The 26716-nt window shown below is 58.9% G+C and overlaps 3 protein-coding genes across 5 annotated transcripts in view; 2 read left to right on the top strand and 1 right to left on the bottom strand.

The window, feature by feature from the left end:
* Nucleotides 1-278: 278 nt before the first annotated feature.
* ATG9B (autophagy related 9B) lies at nt 279-7945 on the top strand. The gene is made up of 14 exons (XM_027574580.2): nt 279-1252; nt 1372-1415; nt 1598-1662; nt 1846-2007; nt 2541-2682; nt 4198-4952; nt 5136-5289; nt 5508-5687; nt 6277-6513; nt 6682-6815; nt 6980-7076; nt 7279-7402; nt 7489-7630; nt 7812-7945. The coding sequence occupies exons 1-13, from the start codon at nt 712-714 to the stop codon at nt 7614-7616; spliced, it is 2763 nt and encodes a 920-aa protein (XP_027430381.1). The 5' UTR covers nt 279-711; the 3' UTR covers nt 7617-7630; nt 7812-7945.
* Nucleotides 7885-26699, bottom strand: NOS3 (nitric oxide synthase 3). 3 transcript variants are annotated; one of them, XM_027574572.2, is made up of 26 exons: nt 26478-26699; nt 25049-25151; nt 24578-24726; nt 24200-24362; nt 22790-22881; nt 22558-22699; nt 22218-22357; nt 21938-22112; nt 21333-21434; nt 20554-20748; nt 20361-20434; nt 20035-20179; nt 19676-19780; nt 16679-16746; nt 16144-16260; nt 15863-16037; nt 13853-13985; nt 13663-13741; nt 13341-13528; nt 12630-12802; nt 12151-12361; nt 11977-12064; nt 10740-10861; nt 9772-9920; nt 9232-9426; nt 7885-9136 (listed from the first exon to the last, which is right to left on the bottom strand). In XM_027574572.2, exons 1-26 carry the CDS (start codon nt 26648-26650, stop codon nt 8975-8977), a joined length of 3618 nt encoding a protein of 1205 aa, XP_027430373.1. In that variant the 5' UTR covers nt 26651-26699; the 3' UTR covers nt 7885-8974. The 3 variants fall into 3 exon arrangements, with proteins under 3 accessions (XP_027430373.1, XP_027430374.1, XP_027430375.1); XM_027574573.2 differs by lacking the exon at nt 16144-16260; XM_027574574.2 differs by lacking the exons at nt 7885-9136; nt 9232-9426; nt 9772-9920; nt 10740-10861; nt 11977-12064 and having other exon boundaries at nt 12352-12486.
* The window catches only part of KCNH2 (potassium voltage-gated channel subfamily H member 2), a 62565-nt gene continuing 45135 nt past the window's right edge, over nt 9287-26716 (top strand). The window contains exons 1-2 of the mRNA XM_027574577.2: nt 9287-9420; nt 24167-24292. The gene's annotated coding sequence lies outside the window, so the exon portion shown is untranslated. The remainder of the gene's footprint in view (nt 9421-24166; nt 24293-26716) is intronic.

The following is a 26716-nucleotide window of genomic DNA, read 5'->3' as shown; positions in this document are numbered from 1 at the left end:
CCTTTTCTACTGTAAGTTCCCCAAACCGCTTCCCACATCCAGGATAGCTGCCCCTCCTTTCTTCGCTGCCTTCCCCTCTTCAAGTTCTTCCAACCTGGCCGCGGAAGCACGCAGTCTCCCCTCTTCCCTTAGTGCCGTCAGGCAAACTGAACACCAGCCCTTTCTTGTTTTTTTCTTCTTGCTTTTGGTCTTAAAGTATTTCTCTGTTGATCTTTGAGGTGTGTGTGTGTGTGTGTGTGTGTGTGTGTGTGTGTGTGTGTGTGTGTGTGTGTGTAGGGAGAGGGGAGGCAGGATTTTAAGGAACCAAAGATTTAACATCTCGGCTTCATAGTGTTATAATCCTTTGATAGGAGTTTCTTTTTGCTGTGTTATTTTGGCTGCTACTCTCTGGCCTCCCCTTTAAACCCACTCGAGGTCTGAGGAGGGGACTATAGGTGTCTCTGGTCTGCATGCTCTTTAGTCCCTGCCTCTCCAGCTTGCGCCCCTCCCAGGCACAGAGGCTTGGCCCTGAGAGGTTTGGCCGCAGATTGCCCTGGAAGGGACGTGAGTGGTCAGACAGGTGACAGAGCTGGGACGCCTGAGGCCTGCCCTGACTGAGTCACCGCGTTGTTGTCACCATCCTTGTTGAAGTCCCTGCTCAGCACCCCAGACCTCTGTGGAGGCAGCAGCAGCTCCTATTCTTCCAAGCTTTCCAGAGAAGCTAGTGGCCTGATGGTGAGGCGAGTGGGCTGGGCGGGGAGCAGAGGGCGGCTGGGGCCGTGGGGAGACCTGGGGCCTGGATCGGTGCCTCTCCTCCCCATGCCCCTGCCTCCTCTTCCTCCTCCTCCATGTCGGGGGCCTGGCAGAGGGAGGATTTCCATCTTCTCTCTGTCCCCTGCCCCTCACACAAGAAGCTCCCCTTCCTCGGCTCCCCCTCTGGTCCTGGGGCCCCCCTGCCCGGCGGTGCAGGCCCCAGGGGCCTCTCAGCCTCGCCACAGTGCCCTCCCCACCCCCACAACGCAGGCACAGCCCGCGATGACCCCCACCTCTGCTCCCCCCTCTTGGGGCTCCCACTCCACCCCACCCCCAGCCTCAGTGACTCCCCCTGCCTCACGCCGATGCCCCCAGGACCCTCCTGGGCTGCGGATAGGCCCTCTGATCCCTGAGCAGGATTATGAGCGGCTGGAAGACTGTGACCCTGAGGGGTCCCAAGACTCACCCCTCCATGGGGAGGATCAGCAGCCCCTGCTCCATGTGCCCGAAGGGCTCCAAGGTAAGTGTGGGTGTGGTGCTGTGAGGGGAGTGCATTGGGGAGGGCCTGGGGGCTCCTGAGGGTGTGAACTGGTCACTCAGGTGAGAGCCAAGTCCCAACAGTCTCTCCTCTGTGTCCAGGCTCCTGGCACCACATCCAGAACCTGGACAGCTTCTTCACCAAGATATCCTTTGTGCTGGGCCTGGCAGCAGTGGCATTGGGCGGGGGGGGGGGGGGGGGGCTTGGGGCTGGTGGCATTCTTGGCAGGGAGGCTCTGAGGGTGCAGTGGTTTGGGGGAGTGAGGGAGAGGGGTCCTCAAGAAAGGCCCATCCTGCCTCAGGCTTATTTCTTGACACACGCTATCACATCTATAGCTACCACCAGAGGAATGGCTTTGCCTGCATCCTGCTGGAGGATGTCTTCCAATTGGGGTGAGATGCTTGTCCCAACCCCCAAACTCTGTCATCTTGCTTCCTCAGTAGTCCCTGCTGCTTCTAGTCCACCCAGCATGTCCATGGCTCCCCCTCACCCCCAGCAGCCCAGGGGTTCAGCAGGGTGGGGAGGACCCCCCAGGGCTGGCCTGGAGGCTGATCACTGCACTCCCTGTCTCCCAGACAATTTGTCTTCATTGTCACCTTCACAACCTTCCTCCTTCGGTGCGTGGATTACAACATCCTCTTTGCCAACCAACCAAACAACCGGACAAGACTTGGGTTGCTCCACAACAAAGTAACCTTGGCGGATGCCATCTTATCCTCCTCCCAGTGTGCCGAGCGGTGAGTGACAGCTGGCTGGGGGAATGGCTGGGGGAGATGAGCAGGCAAGAGCCACCCAGCCTTTTGTCCCTGGGTCTGAACCAGCGGTTCTCCAGGTTTGTGGTCTCCAGACACCTTTCATACACTTAAACTTGATCAGGAACACCCAAGGGCTTTTGTTTACGAGAATCATATCTATCTGTATTTACCTTATTAGAGATTAAAGCTGAGAATAATTTTAAAATCTAAGAATGCAGAAGCACACATTCCATCAGCTGCCGACGTGATGTCACACACACAGCCTCTGGAAAAGTCCATTGTACCCTCATGAGGGAATGAGTGTGAAAATGGCAGAAAACCTGAGTGTTCCCTGAAAAATATTTGGACCTTGCAGACACTTGTAAGGGCCTCAGGGACTCCCCGGGCGTATACTTTGAGAACCGCTGGTTTAGCTGGGTCCCCCTCTCTGTGACTTTTCCATTCTCTCCCCAAGTCTGGTCTCCCTTTCTGTTGGGCCCCCACTTTCTCGCTGCTATCTGTCCCGCCCCACACAGGATCCGCTCCAGCCCCCTGCTGGTCTTCCTGCTGATCCTGGCTGCAGCCTTCTGGCTGTTACAGCTGCTTCGCTCAGTCTGCAACCTCTTCAGCTACTGGGACATCCAGGTGTTTTACAGGGAGGCCCTGCACATCCCCCCGGTGAGCTGGGTGGGCGAGGCTGCGGACAGGGGCCCTGTCGGGGGGGGGGGCAGAGAATAGGGGAGGAGTGGGGGCTGTGCAGACAGAAGGACCCAGTGGAAAGCAGGCACCTGCCCAGGCCCTGAGTAATGTCAGGAGGTGGGGTACCACCACTTAGAAAATACGGTCCGGACCCTAATGGAATTTTGTTCATTTAGTTATAGAAAATGATTTATGGTCACATACTTGTGGTCAAAACAGTAGGTAATTTAGAGGAAGGGTGGCCATCAGGCTTTACAGGGCAGAAGGAATTTGGGTGGGGCTGGGAAGGATAGGAAATGGGAAGGCATTCCAAGCCCCAATGCCAGCAGTGGGGCAGCACTGAGATGGACCCACCAGCCTGCAACTGAGTGGTCAGGCCCCATCGGGTGATCCCACCCTTGTGTCTGGCCTCCCTTTCTAGTACAGTGAGCCACTGCGATGGGCCCCTTCCCTGTCCCCGTTCATGCTTTGCCCTTTCTTTCCTTCACTGCCCTCATCTGGTCCACGCTCCTTCTTGCTCGGGTTCCTAAGTTCTTTCTTTAAGGCCCAGCTCAAAGGCTACCTTCTGCAGCCAGCTTCCCTTGCTCCCCTCAGAAGTGCAGAACCTTCCACACAGCTCTCCTGCCCAGCCAAGGGGAGAGGTTTCAGAAAGCCCCCCAGGCAGAGTGCAGGGCGGATGGAGAGGGCCAGGGGAGCACAGGTCGGGGAGGGCAGCAGTTAGACCACTGCTCCTCCAGGAGGCTGCTGACCCTTCTCTTCCGCGTCCTCCCTTCTTTCTCCTCCTCCCCTATTCCTTCCAGGGGAAGGGGCGAGCCAGGGATGGACTGGAGAGGCCGGCCTGGAGGGACTTGACTAAGCCGGACTGGGGCAGCTGGGTGAAACTGGGCTAACGTGAGGTTTGCAGATGAGACCCAAGGGAGATCTGACAGCACCCCACCAGACATGGACACAGCCAGTGTCTTAGGCAGGTTAATCTGGTGGTGGAGCGGGATGGGGCTCGGGGGTCTCAAAGCATGCTGAGACGAGGAGGCTTCCGGCCCTGTGCTGGCCAGCACCCTAGGAATGGGAAGGAGAGTTTGCGTTCCCTGCAGTAGTTCTGTGCTGTAGGTGAAGAAGTTCCGGGAGGAGGGGGGAGGGTCCAGAATATCTGCTCTTCAGGAGCTGAACTCTGATACCTGAAGAAGTTAAATGATGAGGGTGTCACCGGGAAGCACATGACTCATGGCCTCAGGAGAGGCAGGGGCAGGAGGAACACAATTCAGAAGAGGATGAAAGGAAGAAGTGTCCTAATTGTTTGTGACAAGGTCAGGGGAGGTCAGGGGAGGGCAAGAGAGGGCAGAAAAGGAAAGGTGGCAGGGTTCATGCCTTGAAGGACAGTGGGAGACCAAGGTGGGGAGAGGGCAAATGAGGGACGTAGCTCTGCTCAGGGTGAGTTGGGGCATCACCGTGCCGAGGAATCCAGCTTGCTGGCGCTCAACAGTGCCCTCTCCTCAGGAGGAGCTCAGCTCGGTGCCCTGGGCTGAGGTGCAGTCCCGCCTGCTGGCGCTGCAGAAGAGCGGGGGGCTGTGCGTGCAGCCGCGGCCGCTGACCGAGCTCGACGTCCACCACCGCATCCTGCGCTACACCAACTACAAGGTGGCGCTGGCCAACAAGGGCCTGCTGCCGGCCCGCTGCGCGCTGCCCTGGGGAGGCAGTGCGGCCTTCCTCAGCCGCGGCCTGGCGCTCAACGTCGACCTGCTTCTCTTCCGCGGGCCCTTCTCGCTCTTCCGCGGGGGCTGGGAGCTGCCCGACGCCTACAAGCGCAGCGACCAGCGGGGCGCCCTGGCCGCGCGCTGGCGGCGCACGGTGCTCCTGCTGGCCGCCGTGAACCTGGCGCTGAGCCCGCTGGTGCTGGCCTGGCAGGTGCTGCACGCCTTCTACAGCCACGCGGAGCTGCTGCGGCGCGAGCCCGGGGCGCTGGGGGCGCGCCGCTGGTCCCGCCTGGCCCACCTGCAGCTGCGCCACTTCAACGAGCTGCCGCACGAGCTGCGTGCGCGCCTGGCCCGCGCCTACCGCCCCGCCGCCGCCTTCCTGCGCGCCGCCGCGCCCCCCGCGCCCCTGCTCGCGCTGCTGGCCCGCCAGCTCGTCTTCTTCGCCGGCGCGCTCTTCGCCGCGCTGCTCGTGCTCACCGTCTACGACGAGGACGTGCTGGCCGTGGAGCACGTGCTCACCGCCATGACCGCGCTCGGGGTCACGGCCACCGTGGCCAGGTGCTGCGGAGCTCGTCTGGAGAGGAGGGGGGCATTCTTCTGCCCCGGGGCCGAGCCTCCCGCGAATCCGTACCCTTCCCGCCGTCAGCGCCCCCCCCCCCCCCCCCCCCCCCGCCCCAGCCCTGCAGCCCATCCGCAGTTCCTAACCGCAGGCCCCTTCTCCACCCCCATCCCGCCCTCCAGGTCTTTCATTCCGGAAGAGCAGGGCCGGAGTCGTTCCCCGCAGTTCCTGCTGCAGGCGGCTTTGGCGCACATGCACTACCTCCCAGAGGAGCCCGGCCCTGCGGGCAGGGCCAGCGCTTACCGGCAGATGGCGCGGCTGTTGCAGTACCGAGCGGTGAGGGTCCAGCCCGAAGGGGGGCTGCGGAGCCCGCGGGCGCCCGGGAGAGGGCTCTGGACAAACGGGCTCGGCTCGGGGCTGACCATCTCGGGAGCCGGGAGGTGACTGGCTTAGAGGTTCCCGGCCGCGGCGAGCGGCCCTGGGGGTCTTTTGGCGCTGATCGCGAGCGTGGGCCCCCTCAACAACCCCTTCTCAGCCTCACCTTGCTTCCCCAGGTCTCCCTCCTGGAGGAGCTCCTGTCCCCTCTCCTCACTCCGCTGTTTCTGCTCTTCTGGTTCTCCCCTCGTTCCCTGGAGATCATTGACTTTTTTCATCACTTCACTGTGGATGTGGCTGGAGTTGGGGACATCTGTTCCTTCGCCCTTATGGATGTGAAGCGCCACGGCCACCCTCAGGTTAGAGCCCATCCCTGGCTGTGTGGGGTTGTGGTTGGGCAGGGCTTTGCTTGCCTCACTCCAAGCAGAGCTGGGTTCCACTCCAATCTCATTGCTGGCCACCGGTGACCTTGAGCCAGTCACTTCACTTCCTCATACCTTCGTGTCCTGATCTGTCAGATGAGGACGGTGACTGTAGCTAATGCGCACGGGCTGGGAGGATTACAGCACATGATGTGTATAGAGCCCTGACAGAGTTCTCAGTGCATTGTAACTCCAGTAAGTGGGAGGAAAGACTGCCAGAGAGGCGGAGACATGAGCTGGTGAGCAGGTGGGGCTGGAAGACGGCGCTCAGGCCAGCCCTGGGGTCCAGTGTGCGTAGGCTGGCAAAACATTAAGCCCACGCCCTCTGCTAGTGCAGGCTCTAGACCGAGGTCCTGCTTTACTGCTGTATTCTTGGGTGGTCTTGAGCAGGTCCCCATCGTGGGCTCTGTTCTTTCACCTGGAAAACGGGCCAGTGTTTCCTGTCCCGCTTACCCCACGAGGCTCCCACTGAAGCTGTAAAAGCAGTGTCCACAGCATCTGAATGACTGACTGTTCTTGTTCTCAGTGGCTCTCAGCAGGACAGACAGAGGCCTCACTGTCTCAGCGTGCGGAGGATGGGAAGACTGAGCTCTCCTTGATGAGGTTCTCCCTGGTGCACCCACAATGGCGCCCCCCAGGGCACAGCTCCAAGTTCCTGGGGCACCTTCGGGGCAGGGTACAACAAGATGCAGCAGCCTGGGGCGCCACCTCTGTTCGCAGCCCCCCCACGCCTGGGGTGCTCAGTGATTCTTCCTCACCTCTGGTGAGTTGCAGCCTGGCCTGGCCTTCTGCCCTCACCACCCCCGGTCCCTCCATTCCATCTCACTTTTTGTATTAACCTGCTCCCTGGTCTAGCTTGCTCCAGGCCTTTCCTAGGCTTCCTCCCTCCCCTCCTGTCCTCTCTTCTGATGCCCGCTTCTCTTGCTCCCAGCCCGAGGCCTTCCTGGCCAACCTCTTGGTGCAGCCCCTCCTGCCCCCACGGGACCTGAGCCCCACGGCCCCCTGCCCAGCTGCAGCCACAGCCAGCCTCCTGGCCTCCATTTCCCGCCTTGCCCAGGACCCGAGGTGAGGGTGGGGCACGGAGAGGCAGGGCAGCAGCTGGTGAGGAGGGTGCTGGTCCTCCAGGAGGAGTACGTAGCGGCCCTGGGAAGGGGAGATCAAGTCTGGCCCTTGCTGTGGGGTGCAGGGGGGAGGGGCATGTCTTTGGTGTACTGTGCCCTCTGTTTCAGCTGTGTGTCCCCAGGAGGCACTGGGGGCCAGAAGTTGGCCCAGCTTCCAGAGCTTGCTTCTGCTGAGATGAGTCTTCATGCCATCTACCTGCACCAGGTGAGCAGGGGGGTACCAGAAAGAGAAATGTGGGGAGAAAGCAGCTGAATGAAATGGAGATGGAGTGGGGGGCATAGAGTGTAAGGAAATACTCGGTAGGAGCTGGAAGAGGAGGTCTGAGAAGCCTCTGCACCTAGTCCAGGGTCTGGGTTTCCCACTGTGGGGCACGAGAGAGCCCATCATTCCTCTTCCTTCCATTTAGCTCCATCAACAGCAGCAGCAGGAACTGTGGGGCGAGGCTTCAGCCTCTTCCCTGTCCAGGCCCTGGTCCAGCCCCTCCCAGACACTCTCGCCCGATGAGGAGAAGCCATCCTGGTCAAGTGATGGTGAGGTGGTCAGGGTGTGCAGGGGACAGACCCTGGGTGGACAGTGGGCATCACCACACTGGCCAGCTGATGGCTTTTCTCACCAGGCTCCAGTCCTGCCTCCAGCCCCAGACAGCAGTGGAGAACCCAGAGGACCCAGAATCTGCTCCCTGGAAGGTTTCAGGAGACCACAGACACCCAGAAGGAGCGTAGTCAGGCCCCTGGCACTGACTGAGAGGGCTCCTCAGGGTCAGTGTTGTCTAATGGGGCGGGAGGGTGGGGGTGTGGGGGAGTTGGGGAATGAATAGAAAATTGGGTGGAGCCACACTTGGAGGGATGGGGGCAGTGGTGGGAATTCAGGGTGATAGGGATGGTCGTCTTTGGAACTTAAACCCCTGGAATGCTTGCCAAGAGCCTTCTCCTCCCCCAGGTTCCCTGGCTTCTCCAGCCATAGGAGATCAGACAAGGTGGAGTGCAAGGACGTGACACCGAGCCCTCTTTAGAGACCCACTCCCCCAGACTGTAGGCCTAAGGATGCTTTAGTTGGGCAGGAGTTGGGGGAGGTTAGTGATGAGCTCACCCAGAGAGCAGAGAAAGGGTAGGAGAGGAGATGCCAAAAGATCTGGCAGCAGGTCTCAGAGATGATCCCCGCCTGGAGGGGCTAAGGGGACGCCACCCCAACTAGCTGTCTCAGCAATTGCCTGGGAAGCAATGCCCAGGGAGCCTCAGGGTGGAGGACAGGGCCCAAGGCGGAGGCCTAGCTAAATGTTAGGGAAACAGGGACGGGACCTGAACCCCAGTGGGCCCTTCAAGCTGGCCTGGCCCTCAGGGTCCCACGGGACTTGTGGAGGGAGGGCCATGGGGACTTGTGAGTGGAAAGACCACGGAGGGCTGATGTTTCTGGAGTTCAGCACTGGTGTGATGTCGGAGAAAGTGGGTGTGGCTCCTCATCCTGTCTGAAACCAGCAGTAAATGTTGCTCATGGCTGTGTTGCACATCTCTGTGACCTTAGTCTCTGGCATTCCCACTCCTGGGAGCTGAGGGCTGCACCTGCTTCTCAATCAAGAGCAAGGAAGCTACACAGAACTGTCTGTGCTTGGCTGGAAACCACATTTCTAGAGCGCTGGGTCAGAGTGGAGTATGTAGGATAGCACTGCCTTTCAAAGAATTACTACGACCTTCAACTGCACAAATTAAAAGACAAAGCTTGTCATGCTGTAATTTTAATCGATGGGGCTGGGTTAGGCATCTTAGTAGCTCTCATAACACCTGGTCCAGTCTCTTATGGTGAATCTTCAATAATAAATATTTGATTTAGAGATTAGGTTTCAAGATAAGGTACTCCTGGGGGAGGTAAAGGCAATCTAAAATTCACCTAAGGAACACAAAAGGGGTGACGGTAGGCCCTGGGAGGGGGCCTCCAGACCTGGGGCAAGTAAACAGACCTAGAGAGGGACATTTCGCTCATTCCCCGGAATAAGATGATTTAGGGCAGACTCTGGACAAAGATGGGAAGCACCTCGGGAGGGGAGAGGTGGCTGTTCCGGCGGACTGACGGCCCCTCTCCTGGAACTGGGATGGAAAACAGGACTCTCAGGGGCTGGGGGTGTCTGGGCCAGGCGGGTCGAACGCCCAGGGCACTGCGCCCCGCAGATGTCGCTCCTGCAAGGAAAAGCTCTGGGTGCGTATGCGGCTTGTCACCTCCTGAGTGCGCAGTGTGAGCCCGAAAATGTCCTCGTGATAGCGTTGCTGATCCTGCGGGGAAAGGGCCAGAACGGGGGTCGGATCCAAGTAGGAGTGGGCCCCGCCCCGGGCATGACCCCGCCCCTGCGTGGCCCCGCCCTCCGCACCCGCAGCACGCCGATGACGTCGCCGGCCTCGTCCAGCTCCATGTCGCCCTCCGTCGCTAGGATTCGCTGCACCGTCTGCAGGACGCTGGTTGCCATGGTGACGTCGCCGCACACAAACATGTGGCCCCGCTCGAGGCACAGCACGCGGTGCACCTCAGCAGCCAGCTCGGTCCGCAGGATGTCCTGCACGTAGGTCTGAGGGGAGTCGGGGTTAGGGGCGCGCCCGGGGGGAGGGGTTCTTGGAGGGAGGGTCCGGCCCTGGGGGCGAACAGTTTCTCCGCGGGCCCGGCGGCGCCTATGTGCGTGGCGTTGGGCTCTAGAGAGGTGGAGCCAAGCAAGGGGCGGGGCTAGGGTGAAGGTCAGGGGAACCGAAAGGCACGCGGGAGGGGCCGAGTGGGGGCGGGTGCCTGAGTGACGCCGGGGGTGGGGCGGTGCTGAGGGGCGGGGCCGGGCCTGGGTCTGCGCGCCCTTCCGGAGCGCACCTCCGCCCTTTCCCGGTGCCCAGTCTCAGGTTACCCCCGCGCCCTCGGGGTGTCGCACCTTAGGGCTGTCGGGCTCCCGGGAGAAGGCGGTGAGGACGCGGCCAAAAACTCCGCGCTGCTGGGCATCCCGCACCTCGTCGCGGTAAAGGTGGTCGAGCTGGGAGCATCGGCAGCCGAACACCAAAGTCATGGGGGCGGGCTGCAGCCCTGCAAGCAGCACTGGGGCTTTGGAGAGCCCTCTCCCGGGGGCGCAGCCCTAGCGACATCTCCCACCGACTAACCTCGCCCAGGCGGATGGCCCACGCCTTTCGAATAGAAACAACCACTCTCGGCTGTCTAGCCTCCAGGAGAGTGCAGGATGCTCTCACAGAGACCTTGCCTGACCTGATTTACAGAGAAGACGCTCACAGAAAAGCAGATTACAATAGGTGGTGGCTCATTGGGTGGAATGACCAGTGGTGGCACTGCACTAGAACGTGGGGCTTCTGACTTAGAATTCCAAGCCCCTGGCACCATCTAACACGGAAGTTCCAGGACTCCCATCTAGCCCTGTCCCTGCTCCAACCCCATATTCTTGCACATCCTCAGCTTCCACATTGTCTGCCTTCCTATCAGTCACAACCCTCTTCTTTTGATTTACCAGCTGCCTTGCACACCCCATGTCCAGCCTGAACATCCTGTAGCTTCCTTGAGTCTTGGACACACTTAGGTGAGCTCCGGCACGGTGCCAAGTACACTTTGGGCATTTCTGCCTTCTGAGTCCTGGTCGCATCCTCTCCAGACTTCCAGTTCCCCTTGCCCCCTTGTCCTTAACCCAGTCCTGCACCTACTTTGTGTCTGGCCCCAGGAAGCCAGACCAACAGGGCGCTGCCCTCCCCTTGGTCTAATAAGCTTCTTTTCACCTCTGTGGCCCATTCCTTGCCCTCTTTCCTGCCTGGCTTCTGTCTTCCAGCCCCCGTCCCTTTCCCCCTAGATTTGTGTGACTCCCTCCTGTCTTCCGGTCATTCCCTTGGTCCCCAGTCTCACCTTTGCTGTCAATGTCGTGCAGCCGCTCCTGCCAGAATCCCCGGAAGGGGGCAATACCTGTGCCAGGGCCCACTAGGATGCAGGGCAAGCTGGGATCAGGCGGCAGTCGGAAGGAGGGAGCCCTAGTGGGGGAACATTCTGTCAGGGCCCTGTGCTTTCCCAGCTCGCACATTCTTACCAACTTCAACTCCAGAGGAGAACTCAACTTCCACCGGTGAATGGGTTGTCAAGTGCTTACGACATACTCTAGCTCAGTGTGGGCATGGTGCGTTTATGAAAAGAACTCTACTTGCAGGCAGAAACTCCCTGGACCTGTGTTTCTGGAGGTTGGGTCAAAGGGAATATGATTTAATTTGAATTGAAGAATGTTCTGATAGCTCAGTTAGGAGACTTACAACATATGGGAAGGGAAGGACAGCTTTTGGTTCATAATGGATTCACTGAGTCTTTAACAATTTCAAATCCTAGCCTTAATGTTGGTATTTGGTTTGCATTTAGTAGATTGGTACAGTTTGTGATTTAGCCTCCTGGATGTGTTTGGGTTACTGGACCTAACTGGTGCCCGTCCTGGGGACTCTTTTAAGTCTCTCCGCATGCCCGCCCCCCCCCCCCGCCCCCGCCCCCCCCCGCCCCCGCCCCCCCCCCCCCCCCCCCCCCCCCCCCCCGTCCCCTGAGGCTTTGGGTCCTGGCTGCTGGATGGGGCAAGGCTACTGAACCCAGCACCAGGGAAGAGTATCCTGCAATCTTTTACTTTCTTTGAGTCCTCAGTGATACTGTGGTAACCTAACTAGCTCTCTCTGGACTAAGTGGGGACTTGGCCTTGAACAGGGCACCAGTTCCCAAGTGCCATGCCTCCCAATATCAGACTGACCCCAAGGATGTAACGAGGGGCATCGTGTACCTAAAAGCAGCAGGGCCTGCAGATTGAACCCCAGCCCTGTCTCTGGGAAGGGAAGCTTTGAGACAGGACCCTAAGTCCAAACTAGCAAAACACCCAAAGCTTAGTCAAAGTTCTAAAGTAGCTTACCCAGATACCGCATTCCCAAGATGTGTTAGGTGGGTCCTCCCTGCTCCCCATCACACCCCTCACCAAAACTCCCACCCTCACCCTGTGCAGCCCCTGCTGATTCCTCCATCTGTCCCTGGCCATCCATGTGGCACTTTGTCCACCCCTGCTTGGACAGATGCTCTCTTCTCGATGCCCCTTCCACCCCCGTCCCCTGAAGTACTCACTTACCCCCTGATGAAGCAGGGTATGGGATCCCCAGCCTTCAGTTGGCTCAGCCATGTGGAGCAGACTCCATAATGAAGGGGGCCCAGTCCATCTGGGGGTTGGGGAGGAGAGGGTGCCCATGAGGGGCCCATCCCAGGGTCACTGTGTGGCCCTGCCCCTGGCCTTCCATCACCTCACCCTGCGTCCTGTATGCCAGCACGGCTACTGTGAGGTGGATCTCTCCTGGGTGGGCGCTGGGTGCTGAGCTGACCGAGTAGTACCGGGGCTGGAGCAGGGGCAGCTGGGTGAGGAGCAGGGGGGCTGGCAGTGCCACCGATGGGAACTGCTCCAGCACCTCCAGCAGCGTGGGGCAGCGGAACCACTTCCACTCCTCGTAGCGCCGCGGGTCCTGGCGGGAGCAGGGCGCAATGGGCTCGGAACCTCCCAACCCTGCCTGCTGACCTCCCTTCTTGACTCCTCCTGAGCCGAGCCTCCTGGGGTTTCTCCCTCTTCAGTTCAGGCCAACAAACATTTCTTGAGCACCGAGAATTTAGAGCTGAATTAGTGACTCCAGAGCTGGGTCCGAAACCCCAGGGTGTGCTAGCCAGGTGGACCCACTTTCCCGCCTGGCTCATCCCGCTTCTCGAGCCCCTGCTGCCCACTGGGGCCGCCCGCACCTGGCTGAGGCTCTCGAGCTCCTGCTGTTCGCTGGACTCTTCGGCCAGGGTGCTGAGCAGCCGAAGGAGTTGAGGGCTGGGCGGGGAAGTGATGTCCAGGAAGAAGGTGAGAGCCTGGCGCAGCGTGCATGGGGGCAGCCGGGGGTCCCGAACCCAGCTGGGGGGCGGTCCACCTGCAGGTGATATACAGGGGAGGTCTGAGGAAGGGGCCACCTGAAACTGCAGAGTCTGAGGTGGTCATTGCTTTGGGGGTATCCCAGGACTGACCACGCCTTGTGTTTTATCAGAGACCTTGCCCTTGAACAGTGGTGGTGGGCCTGTCTGGGCAGCCCCTTTGTGTGTGTGTTTGGCGGCCTCTGCTTGGTTTGGGTTGGTCTGGGTTCTTATTTTAATGCCAGGCACCAACGTGGCAAGACATAGACCCGAGGCCAGCTACAGAGCGGGGTAGGCTGTCAGGAGGAGACTTTAGGGGGAGCCCAGAGTGGGGCAGCCTTTTGGGGGGAAGGGGCGGGTACTGAGAAAGGAGCCACGCTCTGTGGACCATCCAGCCACAAGGTCAGCCCGACAAGAGGGAGCACAGCCGGCTCTGAGCACAGGCATTACGGCTGTGAGGGGAGGTGGCAGTCCTCTACCAGGTCCTCAACTCACGGGGACCCTGAGGCCAGGGGGGTGAGCAGGCTGTCACTCATGCCCCAGACTGCCCGGCCTTACCAGGGCTGCCCTTCTCCAGCTGCTCCACGGCCACGGGCTCTCCTGGCGGAGGCGGGTCCTCCACGCGGCTCAGCAGCGCCTCCACGAGGCCGGGCCGGTTGGGCGGGCAGATACCTATGTGGTCCCCTGGCTGGTACTGCAGCGCCTCCTGGCCTCCAGTGTCTAGGCGCACCAGGATCGTGGCCCGGCTGCGGGTCAGGAGTTGGGGCAGTTAGAAGGGGGCAAGGAGGGCGTGGGCGGGAGCGTGCTGGGACAGAGGGGAGGGGAGGGGAGGCCAGGACAGGTGTGGGGGGGGGCGGGGGGGGGAGGTGGTCCTCCTCACGTGGACTTGCTGCTTTGCAGGTTTTCCACTGAAAGGACCGTAGCCTGGAACATCTTCCTCCTGTGCACGTGGATCAGGCCTGGGGGGAGACTGAGAGTGAGCTGGGAACCCGGCTGGGCCGCTGACACTTAGTCCTGGGACCCTGGGAGCCCAGAGGGCCAGCGGGGTCAGGGGGAGGCCAGAGCCTCACCTGGCAGCAGCTGGAGGCCCTCGGCCTGGGCACTCAGCCGGTACCTCTGGCGCTTCCAGCTCCGTTTGGGGCTGAATATGTCCCGGGCGGCGGCCTTGGCATCCTGTCCCACGCAGAAAGTCTCACAGGAGGCCTGAGGGGCGAGGTGGTGAAGGCTGAGGGCCTCGGGCCACCAGGGAGAGCGGAGCACAGCCGGCTCTGAGCACAGGCATTACGGCTGTGAGGGGAGGTGGCAGTCCTCTACCAGGTCCTCAACTCACGGGGACCCTGAGGCCAGCCTCAGGGAGGCTGAGGCGGGAGGCTGAGCTGGGCTGTGGGGTCCCCAGAGGCCACCTTCCTTCTGTTCCTGGGACTATTGGTGGGGGGGGGGGCTTTCACCTGTGGCCTCAGCAGCCCCAGTGGCTGAGGCTGACAGTGCCTGTTCTTTGACTCATTTCATGGCTTGGCCACTGCACTAGCTCTCCCTTTGCATATATTTACTTGTGTCACACCCACTGGTTCCGTAATCTGGTGAGTGGTACTCTCTCGGGGAGCACGGTGCGCGGCACACGGTAGCACTCCGTGAATGCGGCTGTGCGCTCCAAGTGCGTTCAGATTCTGACTCCTCTACTTAACATTCCACATGCCTCACTGAGCCCTCTTTCCACCTCATTAGGTTCTGGGGAGGATGAAATGAGATGCTTTATGTAAAAACCCTACAGTGCTCCCGGGAGTGGGACACCAAATTTGGGTGGCTGTGGGAGGGGTCTCTGGCCGCTCTGTCCTTCTGGCGTTGCTCACAAGGGCTCGAGGGGCCCCTGGGGCCGGACCCCAGGGAGGGTGCATATCCTATTGGTCTCTGTTCAGGTAGGAGTCCTGCAGACTGCTGGTCCCGGCCCAGGCTTGAAATCCAGGGCTCACCCATGATTGGTTGCTCCTTCTCCTCCCAATGCATATCACCAGTCCTGTTAATCTTTCTTTTGTGTGTGTAAGGTCTTATATCTCTTCCTTCCTTCCTCGGCCCCCTCCCTTCCTTCCTAGCCCCACTGCTACCACCCTAGCTCAGTCAACGTCTTCCTGCTTTCCAGTTGGATATTCCTTTCGTTGACCCTGTGTCTCTAAAGCAGTATCCCTAAAACTTCACCTTGTGCTCCTTTTCCTGTTCTACCCCTAGCTTCCAGTCGCTTCCTTTCATCTGGATTCTTGTTTTCCTTCCTGTTCTGCTCCTCCCAACCTGAACCTATCTATTTCTTCAGCTTGACTTTCTCCTTCCCAGCAAACCCTCCACGTGTGCCAGGCTCCCCCGCAGCCCTCCTCAGTGCAAGTCCCCCTCGGCTCCCTCAGGCCAGACCTGATAAAGTCAAGCCTGGGAGCCCTGGGTGGGGCGAGCAATGCCCTGAAAGAGTGTTAGACAGGGAGGAGTCTGTTCGCCTCCAGGCATAATCCCCAGACCAGGCAGCGCTGCCTCTGGGGGAAGCCCAGGCTGAGAAAGTCACAGCCCTGGGATGCACCCCTCCTTGCACTTCCCTGAGCCAGGACGCCATCTGTCCAGGCACCTCCCCAAGCCTGTCTGGCTTCTGACTTCCTGTAGGTTCTGTGCTGGCCTCGGTTTCAGCCCTCGCCTCTGTCCAGCCTTCTCTTGGGCCTTACCCTCTCCCTCCACCCTGCCTGCCCTGCATGCTCACCCTCTAGGCTCCCACTCAAGGGCCCCTTCTGTGCCTGGCTGTGGCTCTACCTGCGGGCGCCCTTTCTGCTCTCCTCTGCCTGGGCCGGCCACCTCCCGTGTTGTTAGGGCCGCGTCATCCACTGCTCCGTACTGAGCCAGAAGGGCTGGCTGTACAGTGGTGAAATGAGGGTGGATTTTGGAAGGAACAGGATGGGACCAGAGAACCAAACAGAATCAGGACAGCAGCAAGGCCTCCAGCCTCAATGTTGCATGTCTCAAGGGGGAGGAGTGCAGGTGGGAGGGAGCCAGAATTGGGGTGGGAGGCGAAGCCTGGGTCACATGTTTGAACAGGCCCAGGGGCTCACCTGGAAGGCGGCCTGGGCCCAGCCACGGAAGGCCTCCTCCTGGCCACACAACTCATCTCCCTGGCCCAGCTGCAGTAGCCGCTCCCCGCCCAGCTCTTCCAGCCGTGTGTCCACCGCACGAGCGAAGGCGCAGAAGTGGGGGTATGCCCGGGAGCCCAGGCCGAACACACAGAACCTGGGGTTCAGGGAGCCGTCACTGGAGCCCACACCTGTCGCCGCCCCCTGTATGCCCCGGCAGCTTGCCCTCCCGCCCATGCCTCCCCTCACTGCAGCTCCCACACCTGAGGGTACCCAGGGCCCCTGCACTGTCTGTGTTACTGGACTCCTTTCTCTTCCGCCTCCAGGAGGACACCAGCGGGTCTGAGCAGGAGACGCTGTTGAAGCGGATTTTGTAACTCCTGGCAAGAGAAGACAAAGACAGGGCTGTCCCAGAGAACTGGGAGCATGGTGCAGGCCCAGACACAGCCTGGGGACAGCTCCGGGGTCTCTACATCTGGGATAGGAAAGACCCTGCCCTTGGGCTTGGCTTTGTCTCCCTGGGGATCTCTGTGCTTTCAGGCCCCGTTGTGCCTCCTTTCCCCTCTCTGAAGGGGACCTCAGGACTGACCAGCCCTCAGAGTTCCGGGGGCTGTGAATGGCCAGGTCACAAGGAAGGAGGGCATCCTGAGCTGTGATGGGGGTCCAGGCCTCCTCACATCTGTCCTCTAGCTTGTGGGAGGCACAGAGAGAGAACATTTCAGCCCTCCTTTCTTCACTGTCTCCACATGCCTCACTGCCCTCCCTCCTACCTCCCCCTAAGCTCCGAGCCCCACTCACTTGTGCTGTTCTGGCCGAGGGGAACTGTTGTAGGGGCCGGACATCTCCATGAGGGCCGCCGCAAAACTCTGGGGAGGGGAAGTGTCAGTATCATGGTTAGTTTTGTTTTATTTCAAACCACACAGAAGTTTAAAACTGCAGTTGGCTGATCCTTATTTATAAATTCTGATTTTAATTTGTTTTGAAAATTGTATTTATTTATTTATTTTTAAGATTTTATTTATTTATTTGACAGAGAGAGACACAGCGAGAGAGGGAACACAAGCAGGGGGAGTGGGAGAGGGAGAACCAGGCCCCCCACCGAGCAGGAAGCCCGATGTGGGGCTCCATCCCAAGGACCCTGGAACCATGACCCAAGCCGAAGGCAGACGCTTAACGACTGAGCCACCCAGCCGCCCCTGTTCTGAAAATTTTAAAACTGGTATTGGCTTTTTGAAAACATTACAGAACCATAAAGTAACAAAAGAGAAAAATCTGCCCTTACCTTTCCTCCAGGCCTCGCCCCCAAGGCATGTGCTCTATGGACAGGTGTTTAACCTCCCAGATCTGTTTGGTTGTACTTCCATATGTATCGGTCTTTATAGTTTTCCCAACAAGTAAAAATGGGGCCACACCATACTTAGCTGCTTTTTCCTCAGCAACCTATCATGGACCTCCTTCCAGGTCAACACACCAAGACTGACCCCTTTTTGAATGGCTGCATAGTGTCCCCACATTTTCATGGACCACATGTAGGAGACTCGTCTGACTCAGGAATCTGGGTGGTCTGTGACCAATGCTCAAACATTTGTATATACACACACCCACCTCCTCTTTTGTGTGTTTTGGTAGGGTAGTCCTTGCAAGGGGAGTTGCTGAATCAGAATTTAAAGGCGGGATGAGGTGGGTGGTCAGATCTGCCCACAGCAGGAGAGTGCTCTTTGCTCACTCATACCAACACTGGATGTGGCCAGTCCTTAATGTTTCAGCCAACTTGACAGGTGGAAAACAGCCCTCAGTCTCCGTGCATTGCCTCCATCGCTAGTCGGTGGCACTGACATCTAGAAGGCTGAGCTATGTCATGTGCTGCCGCGAAAATAGCTAAAAGCTACGCGGAACACCTTCACACAGCAAAACCCAAAATGTGGCAAGCCTGGAACACCCCAGTGTTAGCCCTAGGTGCAATCTGGGTGGCGGGCCTTTACATTCACCCTAATTAGTGTGTACTACTTTAATTTTATTTTTTGAACCTTTTGTTGAAGTGTAACACGTTCAGAAAAGCACACACATCATAAACGTATAGCTTTCTAGATTTTCACAAACTGAACGTGCCTGTGTCATCAGCATTGTCTCAGGAAATGTTGCCAGAACCCTAGAATTCAGCTTTGGACCCCTCCCAGTTACCACCTCCCACCCCGGGGGGGCAACCATTGTCCCAATTAAAACCAAGGATTCCTTTTGCCTCTTTCTGAACTTAATACAAAGTGAACCCTATGGTCCGATTCTGTTGTGTTTGGCTTCTTTCCCTCTACATTATATTTCCAGATTCACCTATGTCGTGTGGTTGTGATCCGTTCACCCTCATTGCTGCATAGAATTTGAATAGACCACAATGTATTTATCCAGTCTACTGTGGACAGTCATTGGAATTGTTTCCAGTGTGGGGCTATTATGAACAATGCTGCTATAAACATTCTTGTTAGTGGCTTTGATGAATATTTTCTGTGGGCCATATTCCTAGGTTTGCTCCATTTAAAAAAAAAAAAAAAAGGAGTGAAATTTACATACACTGAAATGCACAGAACTTAGAGGTGCAGTTCAATCCATGTGGCTGTTTGGCAGTTTTTTTGGGTTTTTTTGTTTTTTGGTTTTTTTTTTGAAGTTAAACATACATCTACCCGATGACCCAGCAATTCCACTCCTAGGTATTTATTCAAGAGAAATGAAAACATAAGCCCACAAAAGCCTTGCCCAAGAATGTTCATAACAGCTTTATTCATAATAGCCAAACCCTGGAAACGACCCAAGCGTCCGTCAGCAGGAGAACAGAGAAATAGTGTGTTCACAGAGTGAACGCTGCCTGCTGCTCGGCAGTAGAAAGGAGCAAGGCACTGAATCGCTCACAGTGAGATGAGCCTCAGACACGGGCCGACTCCTTACTGTGTGCTCCCCTTTCTGTGACATCCTAGAGCAGGCAAAACTAACCTGGCTGACGGAAGGGATGGACTAGGAAGGGGCTGGCTGGGGGCACTGACAAGGGGACTGCCTAGGTGATAGAAATGTTCTGTGTCTTCATAGGGTAGTGTAAATACCACTTTTATACTAAAAAAGGAAGTGATTCTGTTATTCTTTACAAGGCAGATCAGAATGACGGCTGAAATGGGCAGCACGGTCGGCAGGGCGGTCGGTGGGAACTTGCCTCAGAATTCTGCTTTGGGCTGCTTGAGGAGGTACCTAGCGCTCAGGAGGCATTTATCACCTAGAAGCTGCAACAGCCAAGGGCATGAGGAATGATTGTAGCCGGGGCCGCCAGGGACAGAGAAGCTGGAAAGATAATGGCTGATAATAAAATGTTCAGTGGTGGAGCTCTAGTTTGTTTCTTTAAAGATTTGTGCGGAAAGTGAAGTTGCCTAATCTCTGTTGACATCTGAGCAGCGCTCTTTTCTTTTGTTAAGGAAAGAAGAAAAGAGAAAGCTGAAATTGAGTAGTAAGTGGAGTGTCGCTGTTTTTCTGACTAGTCAGTGCTTGGGAGCAGTCTGACCTCGTCAGCGAGCCAAGTGCCTTCCACATATTAAACACTTGCATGGATAATGGATATGACCCGGGGACACACTGTGAGGGGGTGGGGCTGGAGTATGGCTTGTGCAGGCTTTCGGGTCCCAGTGAAATGTCCACACTTGCACTCTGGGGGACTCTAAAGGCATCTCCACTCTCCATCATGGAGGTGGGGTTCCTGCCCAACCACCCCATTTTGAGTCTCCCCTCATTTCCAGTGGCCCCTTTCCTGCTAGGCCTCACCTCTCCATTCTCTGGGGGATCACCATTCCCAAATGTGCTGGTCACCACCAACACCAGCGTCTCATGCTCAAGGGACACCACATCGTACTCATCCATGCACAGGACCTGTGGACGAGGAGAAGACCGATGTCCCAGGGCCTTGGCCCCTGCTTTCCTGGCACTTCTACCCTGACCCTCCCTGGCAGGGCACAGTTCAGACCCTGACTCAGGCCTGGACTCAATCCCTGAATCCATTTGGATCCTGGGCTTCCTCCTGGGCTCTGACTTGTGACCCTCTTCTGTCCTCCAGGGCACATTTGAAGATACGGATGGGCCCCCTCCCCCTTCCCAGATCCCCACTCCACTGGGCTTAGCCCTACCCTGGGGTCGAAAGCCTTCCGGAAGAGTCTCCCCAGCTGCTGGGCGTAGCTCTGGGCCCGGCCGGTCTCGGAGCCATACAGGATGGTCGCCTTCACTCGCTTTGCCATCACGGTGCCCATGAGTGAGGCAGAGATCTTCACTGCACTGCAGGCGAGGGCAGGGTGAGGGCGGTACCAGGCACACTGAGCCAGGGCCTCCCCAGGTGCATGGTCCAGGCAAGGTCTTGGGGCACTGGGTGGTGGGTGTGGGAGTTGGTGGGCCTTCCCATTGCTAGAGCTGGTCCCCTGGGTGTGGGGGGGAAGGGCAGCGCTCCTAGAGCACCTACTTGGCCACTTCCTTAAAGGTCTTCTTCCTGGTGATGCCGGCACCCTTGGACGCACTCCCCTTCCACGGGTCTGGCTGCAGGGGAGTGATGGGGGGGAGTGGAGGAGGAGATAAGTAAAACAAACCTTTGGAGGCCCCTGGGGGCTGCTTCGCTAGAGCTGGCCACAGCGGGCGAGAGCCAGCGGGGTGGGCACCTGATAGCGGAAGGCCGGGGACAGAACATAGTTGACCATCTCCTGATGGAAGACGGGGGTGAGGCTGCCAGAGATGGGGGGCACGATCCAGGCCCAGTCGGCAGGACAGCCCCCCCTAGCCTTCTGCTCGTTCTCCAGGTGCTTCATGAAGGAGGCGGTGGCAGCATGGTGGTCCACGATGGTCACTTTGGCCAGCTGGGGTTGGGGAGGCAGGGGCTTAGACTCAGCCCACAGACTCACACTTCTGTGACCCCAATCACCGCTGTGCCCTGAGTCACCCCACATCTGACACGTGCTGTGTTCTCCCACCATGCTGTCACCCCTGGCTGCAGCCGGCGTGGCGTGCCCAAAGCTCAGCAGTAGCAGCTCCAGTCTCCCATGTCTGTCTGTCCTGCCCCTGAACCAAAACATCCTAAACTCTGGCCAAGTTCTCAGCACGTGCTAGTTTCCTCAACCAACAATGCTGAGCAGGCCTTCAGTCCTGGAGTTGGCGTTTCCAGGATCCAGGGGGTCCCCACACATCACAATACCCACTCTGCCCTGGGGGCCTGCATTACTGAGCATGTCCCAATCAGCAGGGCTCCAAGCACACTCTACCCCCATATTGTGGCGCCTGGAATAGTAGGTGCTGTGTCCCTAGAAGCGCAGGCCCAGTGTGCCCCAGGGACCGTGGTACTCCTTCCAGCTGTGTCCAAGCCCTGCCCCCGTCTCTAAGTGCCTCCCTCTTTTCCAGCCCCAGCCCCAGCCCCTTCCCTCCTGGCCGGTCTGGGTCTGTGTACCTGGTAACTGTGCAGCACGGCCAAGTTGATTTCCACCGCTGCCTTGTCTTTCCACAGCGATGAGGTTGTCCTGGTATCCAAGTCCATGCAGACCGCCACATCCTGGGAGCGGGGGTGCAAGGCATTGGTAGGGACAAGTTTGGGGGGAGTGGACGGAGAACATCTTTGTCTGGAACTCATGACTAGAAGGAGTGAGGGTGGGTAGGTGGCCGTCGAGAGGCCAGACTGCTTAATTTGGGGCTGGTTCAGGTTCTTGCCTGCAAAGGCACCCCTGAGCAGAGAGAGGGACCCTGGGCCAGTTACTTCTCTGCCTCGGATCTTAACTTCTCATCTCTAAAATGACATTGTTTGCAAGATCTGCCTTGAGAATCTGAGGAAAGCTATAGAACTATAGATCCCAGAAAAATAACTGCATATTTGTACCCACGCATGTACACCCCTTTGCCCCAGATTCGCCGTCCCGGGGCCCTCCAAAATTCTAGTGTAGGAGGCAGCCTGGACCTCACTCAGGTTCTCCCAGTTGCTGACAGGGTGGGGACCTATTTGCGAGTCACAGGCTCCAGCCCAAAGGGGATGCATCTCCTTCCCTACCCACGGGCCCTCACCTCCAGAATGTTATATCGGTGAGGGTCACACAGATTCCGCGTGCCAATCTCAGTGCTCATGTACCAGCCGCTGAAAGGGGCTGCAGGGAACTCCAGTCCCCCGATTTCCAGTAGCATGTTGCTCACCGCTGGGAGGGCATACCAGCGCAGGCCCAGGGCCGCAAACCACTCCAGCCTGGGGGTGTCCGGGCGGGGGATCAGGCTGCCTGTGGAGCCTGGCCTGCCTGGCCACCCCAGGGCAGCCCCTCCTCCACCTGATCCCAGTCCCTCTCATGCTCACGTGGGGTGTTCCAGGGGCACCTCGAGGACCAGCTCGGGGGGCAGAGCAAAGAGTTCTGGGGGCTCATCTGGGGCCTGGAGCAGTAGGGGCAGCACGTCAAAGCGGCTGTTTCCTGGGGTCCAGCCGTGCTGGATGCAGAGCTGGTGGGGAGCAGGGCCAGAGGTGGGTCTGAGAGGCCCAACCTCCTGCCCTCCTCGGGGACGCCCTTCATTGGCATCTCCCTCCTTCATCTCAGGGTCCCCCATCCCTGCTCCACCGGCCACTCCTTGGCTGGACCACCACGCCCCCTCACAGAGCCCTCATTGGCTGGCCTCCCCCTGCTCTGCCTCTCTGGGCCCACCTCAGTGATCTCCACGTTGGCTGGGTCCCCCCGCACCGAGCCGTCCTGCTGCCTGTAGCCCGCATAGCGCACCAGTTGGCTGTTCCAGATTCGGAAGTCTCCGCGGCCTGGGGCGCGCTGGGGGAACACTGTGATGGCCGAGCTGACACATGAAGACGACAGGTGTCAGAGCCCTGCCTTCACTGTCACGGCGGGGAGGGGTGGCATCTGGCGCAGTGTAGGGGGCACTCACCGGAGGTTGCCCCGGTTCGTGGCATACTTGATGTGGTTGCAGATGTAGGTGAACATCTCCTGGGCAGAGCTGCAATCCCGGGCATCGAACACCTGAGCCAGCCGAGGCAGGGGGATGGGGGGCGGTGGGGGGGGGGAGAAGGGCTCTTGAGTCTCAGCTCTAGGAGAAGGTGAGGAGGCAGGGGAGGGAGTAGCCACCTCCTCTGCAGCCTCCAAAGGCTGCCGGGGTCACTCGTCACGGTTCTTTCTCCTCCGGGGAGCCTCCCTGACCATCTGCACCCACGCTGACCCTGCCTTCTTCCCCTGCACCCCACACACCCAACGTAGCCTGGTCTGCTCCTTATCTCCTTGGCTGGGACATCTCCCCACCCCTGCAGAAGCTGACTCAGTACCTGATACAGAGGAGGGACCCAGTCACTGCCAAACTGATGATTGGGGAAGGGCACCAAGTGGCAGGGAGGCCACCTAAGGGTGTGGGTGGTGAGTTCCCCATTACCCACGGCGCTCAAGCAAAGGCAGGTGACCCCAGCCAGTCAGCAGACTCTCCTTGAGCACACTGATGATGGGAAGGCGGTTGGCCGCACTAGGTGGCTGGCTGTCTAGGGAGTCTGCCCATCCTGACATTCTGATGCTAGGAGAAGCACCTTGACTGGCTGAGTGGGGCCACCAGCAGGGAGCTGGGAGGTCCCTTGCTTGCTTGTGTTAGTGACAGAAGCAGGGGGTGGCAGCGGCTGGTCTGGGGCCAAGGAAGGGGTGTGGCAGTGAGTGGGATCCAATATGGAAGCTCTGATGGGTTCAAAGTTGAGCTAGAGCTTTGAACAACTTCAAGGGGGTGCAAGTATCAGACAGGATCGTTCTTTTATTGGAGGCTCCTTTGGGGATTTACTGAGCATGTGGCTTCATTCCAAATTCTTTGGTGGCCGGCTACAGCTAAGGAGGCCCAGGTCATGGATTAAGTTCCCCTGTGGGTCAGCTTGCTTATCTTAGGCCATTTCAGGGGTTGGAGTGTGAAGGAGGGTGTGAGGCCCAGGTGCTGGAGGACTGGGCTGGACAAGTGGGACGCACAGGGAAGAAGCAGAAAGGGGCCTTTTCCAGAAGAATGCTTCTGTTGCTCAGACAACTCCCCAACCCCCCCCCCCCCCCGACCCAATCACTGCCCAGCTGTCCTCACTGACTCAGTATGTTTGGGTGTTTCTCTCCGCAGCCAACCAAGGCATTGATACGGGGCTTAACAACCAGGTGTTAGCTATTGGGCTGAGGGCTCCCCAGGGGTACCAATCTCTAAGGGAATGGGCAAGGATCTCCCCACTGCTTGGGACCCTATAGGGGGTCCTCAGGAGCTGCCCTCACTGCTCCTTTCCTTTTTTCTCTCCCCCAGTCCCAATCCTGGGCGCTTGCTGGCCAGCCACACCTGCAGCTTCCCCCACTGGATCCGGCCCACACAGCGCGGAGCATTTCGCCAGGCCTGCTTGGCCCCGAACACCAGCTCACTCTCCCGAAGCTGGTAGGTGCCCGTGGCTGCTACCTCCGCTTCCACCTCCTGAAGCCTCTGCTCATGGGCCTGGGAGCCGCTCCTGTTGTGGAGAGGGGAGCAGAAGAAAGCCATATTGGGGGGAGAGGTTCCCCAGGCTTTGTGTGGGTGTTGGGGGGAGGCTGGTGGGTGCTGGTGTCAGGGTGGGGGATGGGAGTGGGTCCTGGGGAAGGTGATCATCCTTTCGAGGGCTCAGCAGGACCAGGGGCCCACACCAAAGGACAAGGGTGGGCTGTGGGTCTCAAGGCACGGTCTCACCTCTTGATGGAGCTATAGTACTGGTTGATGAAGTCCCTGGCCTGGCTCAGCAGCTGCTCAGGGGGTGGAGGGTCCTGAGAGGGCCGGCTCTGCAGTTTCCGTGGAAATACCAGAGAGCCCAGGCAGCGTCTGGGGGTGCAGGGCCCATCCTGGGTTGGGGTGGAGGGCAGAGGCAGAGAGAGCAGGGTGTATGGAGATCAGGACCAGGTCAGGGTGCAGAGGCAGGGTAGGGAGCCAGGAGGGTGGGTCTGCGCAGGTGTGGGTTGAGGGCTGGGGCTGGGACTGGAAATCGGGGTGAGGTTGGGTTGGGCTTGGCTGTGGCAGGACTTGGGGCAAGGGCTAGGACTCACCAGAGGTCCCTGTGTGTCCCTTAGCTCCTCTGGCTCTTCCCAGTGTCCCTTTGAGTTCAGGAGGGGACTGGCCGTAGCCACACTGACCCTGACGTGGGATGGGGAGGGCTCCCGGCCTTACCTGCTGTGACTGGGCACTTAGGGTGTCGTAGGTGATGCTCCCCACCTCCCAGTTCTTCACACGAGGGAACTTGGGCCCGTCCGGTGGCCGGGTGAGCGGGGGGCTGCTGGGACCCAGGGGAGCGGTCATGGGGGAGGAGTGTATTTCCTTCTGGATGTGCCCCCTAGAGACCCCTCCGGCAACATTAATAACCCCAGTGACTCTTGCTCGCCTGCCTCACGCTTCCTTACATTTCCTCTGTCCACCCTCACAGCCACCTTAGGAGGTAGACGGTATCGGCATCCTCATTTACAGATGAGGGACCTGAGGCTCAGAAAAGTTAGGAATCTTGCCAGAGGCCCAATGGGCAGGATCAGGTCCCTTCAAAACCCAGGCCTGCCTGTCTCTTGTGTTGCCAGAGCCTGGGCTGCCCAGGGCAGCGGCGCCGAGCTCCTGAGCTCCTGACCCAAGGCTGGGTCCTCGTCCCTGTTCAGGGCCCGCCTTGCCTCTTCTGGATGTGGGGTGTCCCACCCCCTGGAGTTGTGAGGATCCCTACTATGAGGGGGACGGAGCCCGTGGCTGAGCTGAGGGAAGCCCCCGCAGGGAGTCCTCAGCCCAGATTTCCCTCCCCACTCATACCCCTCCTGACAGTAACCAGCGTGTGAAGGGAAGCCTCAGAGGCCTTATCACTTCCTCCCAGAGGCTGCGGCCTGCGTCGGGGAGGAAGGGAGGGACTCGGGCCTCGGGTGCGCCTGTGCGGAACCTTCCCCACAGAGCTACCTCCAGCCCCTGGCCCCCCTGCCTGGCCTGCCACCCCACCTGGCCTCCAGCTGCCCTTTCTCTCTTCTGGGGGCTGAGGATGCCAGGTTAGTTTCGGGATTGACGGCCACTAGGAGGTGGGGCCAGGAGTCGAGGAAAAGGGCCTGTTGGCTCTGTCTTTCCTGCCTCCCACCCCGAGGGCCTGAGTCTCCTGAGCCAGCTCTCTCCCATTTCTGTGAGTGGGTCTTCTCACTCTCCTGTAACTATCGTCCCCAGCCTCTTTTTTTCTGTTAAATAATCACCAGTGTTTGTTGAAGGCTTGCCATGAGCTAGAAACTTATAACAATTCCATGGAGTAATCACTGCTCTGTCCTTATTCTATATACATGAAGGCTCAGAGAGGTTAGGTGACTTGCTCAGAGTCAGACAGCTCTTGGCAGCAGCAGAGCAGCATTCAAACCTGGTCAACTGGCACCCTTACCCCCTGCTTTCACCTGTTGCCTGCTGGTCCTGATCCTGGTCTCTTACCTGAGGCTCCCTGATTGTCCTGTTCTTTCCGTACTGATAGCCCTTCTGTGTGGGGGCCCCGGCCCTCCTGGCTGAGCTACAGGCTCCAGCCCTTGCCAGCCCGGGGCTCCTGGGCCAGACACCCTCCCTCCTGCCCCCGGCTTCGAGCCGCCTGGGCCCTTACCTGAGGTCTGGTGCGGGTGGGGGTGCGGGTGCGGGTGCGGGTGCGGGTGCCCTGCTGGGCTCTGAGGAGGTCGGGGAGGCAGGGCCCTGCTTGCCGCACAGCCCCAGGCCCAGGCCCAGCCCCAGGCCACATGGGGGCCCGGGCTCCTGGCCCACACTCTTCAAGTTGCCCATGTTCAGCCTTGCCTCAGCTCTGGCCCTCCAAGCGGAGCCCAGACCTTTTCCTTAGGAAGGGGAGGG

Source organism: Zalophus californianus, chromosome 12 (assembly GCF_009762305.2).
Source record: "Zalophus californianus isolate mZalCal1 chromosome 12, mZalCal1.pri.v2, whole genome shotgun sequence".
Classification (NCBI taxonomy): domain Eukaryota; kingdom Metazoa; phylum Chordata; class Mammalia; order Carnivora; family Otariidae; genus Zalophus; species Zalophus californianus.
Note: the sequence above shows the minus strand (reverse complement) of the source record. Positions and strands in the feature narration are given on the sequence as shown.